General features: G+C 41.6%; 1 protein-coding gene across 1 annotated transcript in view; it reads right to left on the reverse strand.

Annotated features, from left to right (window-relative positions):
- entpd6 (ectonucleoside triphosphate diphosphohydrolase 6) overlaps positions 1-7,016 on the reverse strand; it is a 45,815-nt gene that overhangs the window by 12,649 nt on the left and 26,150 nt on the right. The window contains exons 6-9 of the mRNA XM_037680688.1: positions 2,628-2,663; positions 2,236-2,324; positions 264-343; positions 106-176 (exon numbers count right to left, since the gene is read on the reverse strand). Coding sequence (XP_037536616.1) covers positions 106-176; positions 264-343; positions 2,236-2,324; positions 2,628-2,663 — 276 coding nt within the window. The remainder of the gene's footprint in view (positions 1-105; positions 177-263; positions 344-2,235; positions 2,325-2,627; positions 2,664-7,016) is intronic.

Raw genomic sequence — 7,016 nt, forward strand, 5'->3', positions numbered from 1 at the left:
TGTGTGTGTGTGTGTGTGTGTGTGTGTGTGTGTGTGTGTGTGTGTGTGTGTGTAGGGGGAGGTTAGAGATGAAAGTAAAAAACAAACTGAAGCTCAGGTACGTACGGGGGGCGAGGGGGCCCTGGACGCCTCCTAAGACTCCGAGTCGAGCAGACATCAAACCCAGACCCAGGTAGCTGCAGGGAGCAGGAGGAGTCATTGATTATGGATCAGAACTTGAAGCAGAACCAGACGGACCGGTCCAATCTGAGCAGTGTGTGCACCTGTGAGTGTAGACGGTGTGTGTGGTGTTGAACATCTGGACGGATCGGATGAAGTCCACCAGTGAAGTCTGGACGGTTTTCTGCTCACAAACGAAACAGCAAACATCAAAGGGGTTATATTTGCCCTGAGTTCAGACTCTCAGGCTCTGAGCGGCAAAGGGCAGGGGTCCTAACAGTGACTGTCTTGTCAGTCCTACACCCGTCCTGTGTCTGGTCATGTGATGAGAAGTGTGCAGGTGTAACTACAGGTGTTCATGGAAACATCTTGTATCATTAGGTTTGAGTCACCATCATGTTCTCCTGGAGAAGGAGAGCCTGTAGATGATGTCAGACAAACCAAAGAAATGTCAGTGTTCCAGTGTGGGTCCAGATGGACCCGGACCCAGAACATCTGCAAACATCAGGAAAACGTTTTTATCTATATAAACCAAGTTTATCTGTTCATGTGTGTAAAAGGTTGTGTTAGCTGTGTGTGCCTGCTGTCAGAAAGACAACAAGAAGGATCCATGGTTCTCCTCTGAGAAAAAAAGAATCAGTAAAACCTGTAAACTGGTTCCAAACGTGGTGTTCAAAACATCTCAGCTGTCCATCTGACTCCTCCGTTTGTTTAAGACATCAGAACCCTGCAATAATACTGCAGAGCCAGACGAGGGAGGTCAGAAAATCTGGATCATGAAATCCTAAACCATGATACTACCACCACCATGTTTCACAGATGGGATACGGTTCTTATGCCGAAATGCAGTTTTCCTTTCTCCAAACATAACTCTTCATTTCAACCAAAAAGTTCTATTTTGGTCTCATCGTCCACAAAATATTCTTTCAGTAAACTTCTGGTTTGTCCACGTGATCTTTATCAAACTGTAGACGAGCAGCAATGTTCTTTTTGGAGAACAGTGGCTTCTCCTTCAACCCTGCCATGAACCATTGTTGTTCAGTTCTCCTGATGGTGGACTCATGAACATCAACATCAGTCAATGTGAGAGAGGCCTTCAGTTGTTAGAAGTTACCCTGGAGACCTTTGTGTCCTTGCCCATTATTCCACACCTTGCTCTTGGAGTGATCTTTAGTCCACCACTCCTGGGGAGGGTAACGATGCTCTTAAATTTCCTCCATTTAAACACAATCTGTGTGACTGTGGATTGGTGGAGTCCAAACTCTTTACAGATGTTTTGTAACATTTTCCAGCTCTTTTTCTGAGCTCCTTAGAAATCTTGTTTGTTCCTTTCATGATCCACTTCCACCAACATGTTGTAAAGATCAGACTTTGATAGATCCTGTTCTTTAAATCAAACAGGGTGTCCACTCACACCTGATCATCATCCATTGATTGAAAACAGCTGACTCTAATTTCATCTTCAGATTAACTGCTAATCATAAAGGTTCACATACTTTTACCGTCACAAATATGTAATATTGGATCATTTTGCTCAATCAGTAAATGATCAAGTGTAATATTTAGTCTCATTTGTTTAACTGGGTTCTCTTGATCTACTTTTAGGACTTATGATCTAAAACATCAGATTTTCACACAACTATTCAGAAATATAGAAAATTACAAAGGCTTCACAAACTTTCAAGCACCACAGTATGTTCGTGTTCTTTATGTTATTTATATTATGTTCTATGTTCCTCATGTTCTCTGTTCCTCAGTGAGTGTGTGGTGCTGTTGATAAGCAAATGAAGTGAAACGTCCAGGCAGACACGATGGTAGAAGTCCAGTTCAGGTCTGAGAAGTTATGCTCATTTGTTTGACTCTCAGATGCAGCACATGAAGAAGAGGACGAGCATCTTCCTCTCCTCCCACCCGACCCAAAAAACCCCCCCCCCCCCCCCCCCCCCCCCCAATAGCTGATGTGAATGTGTTTGTTTGGGATTAATGCTGCATTTTCAGATTACAGCCTCTAAAATGGAGCCACCCAGGCAGTTCAAAGAGCAAGAGGAGAGAATCTCCTCCTCTTCATCACCTCACCTCATCGCGGGGGCTGAAGGTGATTTGAGTCGACCCCCCTCCCAGATCCAGCATTCCAACAGTGGGCATGTCTGCTCTGTGAAGACCACCTGAAAGGAGAGGAGGGAGGAAACAGGAAGTGCTGCAGGATAATCCTATAAAACAGCAAATGACTGGTTCTGATCCAATCAGCGCCAGAACAAGGACAGAACAAGTCCTCCCTGCTCAGATCCAGACATTAAATGTCACGTGTCAAACTCGTCTTTCTTCACAGAAACGGACTTTGTTCCTAAAGCAGTGAGGATGTTGAACCTGTTCTGGACCAGGTCCAGTCCAGTAACAATGACTTAAGATAAGGAAGGTTTTCACCTGTAGTCCAGGTGTTACAGGTTAGGGGTGTGTTTGTGTCTGACCTGTGAGGACGTTGATGGTGATCCAAGCAGAAATCCCTAAAGAGGAAGAAACATTGAACACTGATAAGTTTAATCAATTAGACCTTATTAATCAAACATAATCAATTAGACCTTATTAACTACTCATAAGCAATTCGACCTTATTAAACCATTACCACCTAAAAAAAATTGACCACCTAAAAAAAAAAGTGTCAGAGTTGAACCGGCAACCTTCCGATCACAGGCTCATATCTAATCTCTGCGCCACCACTCCCCCAGCGACACGCTCGTAATAAAAGGGTTAATTAAACCTCATTAAAACAGAAAAGTTCAAACTTTTGAGTTTTAATATTTTAAAAGAGTGCCTGAGTCTGTGTCAATCCAACAACAAAGTTTAATAATGGAATAAAAACATACGGACATTAGAAAATGTCACTCTGAACGTTTCATCTGTTCAGTCTAACTCAAAAGAACTGAACCGATGCTTCAGATGAATGTTTTAGAGTTTCTGCTGTGATAAGAACCAGCACAATTTTTAGATCTAAAACCAAAAACACTGAAACCTTCAGAAGGACACGTTGGACTTCTGGATCGCAGTCAACCTGTCCACCACCATCATCTGTCAGAAGACTTCAGGGACAAAAAGGCAGATCTGCATAAGACGGGCATAGACTGCAAAACCATCAGCAAGATGTTTGGTGGGGAAGTGACAACTTTTGGAGTCTTTATTGAGAAATGGAAAAAATACAAAACAAACATCAGTCACCCCAAGTCTGGGACTCTATGAAGGATCTTCATGTGGTGAGGATGATGATGAGGTGAGGGATCAGCCCAAAGCCACACAAGAGGAGCTTAGTAATTATGATTGGACCATGGTCATTAAGAACCATATCTGTACCAGACTACATTGTGATGCACTGACGGCCCCCCTGATAAAGGAGGTCCCTGTACAGAACAACCTTTTGAGGATCCCCTGCTAAATCTGATCCAGGTGCACACACATCTTCAGAAGGCCATCTGCTGAAGACTGCCCAGACAGAAGCCCGTCTTCTTCTGGTCCTCCTGCTGAAGAAGGTCGAAATACAGAACTGTCTTCAGAAGATCTCCCTGATGAAGGCAGCACAGGTATCACCATCTTGAAAATATCTCTCTGATGAAAAAGGCACAGGCACTGACCTGTCTTAAGTTAACCAGAGAACATTAAAACGATTCAGAGAAGGTCTAGGGAAAAAGTTCTAGGATTAGATGAGATCGAAATACAGTCATTGGCATCAACTTCACTTGTCAGGTTCAAAGGATGACAGAAGGTGTATTTCACCTAAAGAACACAACTCCCACAGTCGAGCATGGCGGTGGAAACATTATACACTGCCTGGCCAAAAAAAGTTGCCACCTGGATTTAACTAAGCAAATGGGTACGAGCCTCCTATTGGATAATTACTGCATGGGTGATTGTCTTTCAGCTGCAACATGTTATTTAACCCCAGCTGGTGCAATGAGTTGCTTCTCATTTCTTCAACAACCATGTTGAAAGACACATCGTGTGGTCGTGGAAAATATGTCAGTCTGTTTGAGAAGGGTCAAATCATTGGCATTAAGCAGAGAAAACATCTAAGGAGATTGCAGAAACTACTAAAACTGGGTTAAGAACTGTCCAACACATTATTAAAAACTGGAAAGATAGTGGGGACCATTGTCTTTGAGGAAGAAATGTGGCTGGAAAAAAATTCTGAATGATCCTGATCAGCGATCACTTAAAATATTTGGTGAAATCAAATCAAAGAAAAAACAACAGTAGCACTCGGGGCTATGTTTAATAGTTAAAGTAAGATCATTTCCACACGCACAATGTGAAGAGAACTCAAGAGATTGGACTGAGCAGCTGTGTACCCTTAAGAAAACCACTAATCAGTGAGGCTAACTGGAAAAAAAGGCTTCAATTTGCTAGGGAGCTTAAAGATTGGACTCTGGAGCAATGGAAGAAGGTCATGAGGCAGGTGAAGTGATGCACCAATCATGCCTTGTGCCTACTGTACAAGCCTGTGGGGGCGGTGCTATGATCTGGGGTTGCTGCAGTTGATGGTCCAACAAAGTATTAGTGTGTGACCTTTTTTATGGCAGCAACTTTTTTTTGGCCAGGCAGTGTAGTTTGAGGATGTTTTTCTGCCCAGGCTAAGATGACTTCCCTGCATCAAAGGACTAAAAGCATGGTCAAATACTGTAAGAACTCTAACCAGAACCTTCCTTCTTTTGTCAGGACACTGAGTGTGTCAAAAGTGTCAAGGACGGGTCTTCCAGAAAAGCATTGAATCAAAACATACAACCAACTCAACAAAGAAGCAGCTAAAGAAAAAGCACATTGAGTTGAGCTAGTCTCCAGACTTCAGTCCTGTAGAAAATCTGTGGAGCTGAAGCATCAAGTTTCCAATAAGAGGAATGTGCCAAAATCCCTTCAGATATGTCTTCAGAACTGGAGACTAAGCAAACATTTCTCCACCGAGTAAATGGACTGTACTTATATAGCACCTTTCTATCTCATCAAGATACACAAAGTGCTTTACACTACAATCTGTGTCCTCATGTACCCATTCATACAGCATTTTACTAGATCTATACAAAGCTAATTGAACAATGAGACTAACCAGTGCTTTTGTAGATCACATTCATACACCAATGGGACACACATCAGAGGCAATGCAGGTTCAGTGTCTTGCCCAGGGACACTTCGGCATGTGACTGCTGGTGGATTTGAACCCCCAACTCTTGCATTGGAGGAAGACTGTTCTAACCAATCAGCCACAGCCGCCCGAGTACTGTCCTTCTCTGCTAGGGGATCTATTAATTCTTTTAAAGTCCACATGAGACTACCTGTGACCAGCTGAACATCTATTTCCAGCAGCTAAAATGATGGTCAGCTGCTGTGGACTTGTCCCATACCCAACATCCTGAGTTTTGCAATGTCTCTGTTTATGCGTCGGATCAGGACTCACATGTAGGTCCTGTGTTTGAAATGCTCACCCGGTACAAACATGAAGCTGGCCAGAATATAATCCAATCCTTTTAAAGTAGTTCATACAAGCAATTATGGCCATGTGGGATAATGTCCCACTTAATCTTTAGAGGGGAGGGGGCCGATTATCCATTCGTTTTTTCTCTGAGGCTGAAATGTTTTCTCCTTTTCCCTGAGTAGGATCAACTCGTTACAAGCATAGATGGACTTTAATGATTAATGAATTATCTCTTTAGGCCGGTCCACTTCTCCTCCTGTCAGATCTCCGTTAATGGACCCATTCCTTGTGTTCCAGATGAACGGTTAACTCTTCAGACTCCATCAGTCTTATTATCGTGCAGATATGTCACTGTTGTTGTAGAGATGTTTATCCCTCACTCAGATGACCCTCTGCTGGCCTGGATGGAAGCGACTTATTGTTAATGGAGACCTGAGAGGCTACTGGGAGCCCAAAGTGTCAGGGTTCGGCTCCTCCACCCAAAGCCCAGCCTCTCCATACTTCTGTATTTTGTTGGAAAATTGCTTCTTAGCATCTTTGCTTAAGAGTTTTATGGTAAAGCTTCTATGATACAGTTTCTACCAAGCACTTAAGCATCCACTAGTGTATGCATGCAGGGTCAGAGGTCACAGATAAAAGGCTCTAATGCTCGCAGCTGAGAGCAAATATTCTGCTACAAACTCTAATGTCGTCTTTGAGATGACCTGGAAAAGGAAAGCCTTCAATTCTCTCATCGCACAGATCGACCAGAACATTATTAGTTCTACAGCTGCTGCTTTTCATTTACTCCCTGCTGCTGGGTTACAACACATGTTATTAACACTGTTATTAACACTGCAATAACATATTTAATGCAATAACATATTTAATTACACTGTTATTAACACTGTTATTAACACAATTATTAACACTTCAATAACACCTTTAATTACACTGCTATTATTAACTCCATTATCAACGCCGTTATCAACGCTGTTAACACATCAATAATGCCGTTATTAATGCTGTTATGTTGTTATTAACACCATAATTGAGTTACTAACAGTGTTATCAACACTGTTAACACATTAACACCATTATTAAAATCATTATTAACATTGTTATTAACAGTAATCCACACTGTTAACACATAAGCAACACTATTATTAACAAATTATTAACACTGTTTAAGGAGAATGGATGTTTGTGTGGTTAGAGTTATCAAATTGTGTTTGTAGCTGAAGATCAGACCACATTTTGAATAAAGCAGAAGTTCTGCTCCTTAAACAGATGTTTTTTTCTTCTTTTCTATTTGTTATATAAATGTCTATATTTTCTATTTATGTAGCTTGGTTTAAATTTATTCATTAAAAATAAGTTATGATATATATATATATATATATATATATATATATATATATAT

The sequence above is a fragment of the Nematolebias whitei genome, chromosome 1, assembly GCF_014905685.2.
Source record: "Nematolebias whitei isolate Nwh7 chromosome 1, NemWhi1, whole genome shotgun sequence".
In the NCBI taxonomy this organism is placed as follows: domain Eukaryota; kingdom Metazoa; phylum Chordata; class Actinopteri; order Cyprinodontiformes; family Rivulidae; genus Nematolebias; species Nematolebias whitei.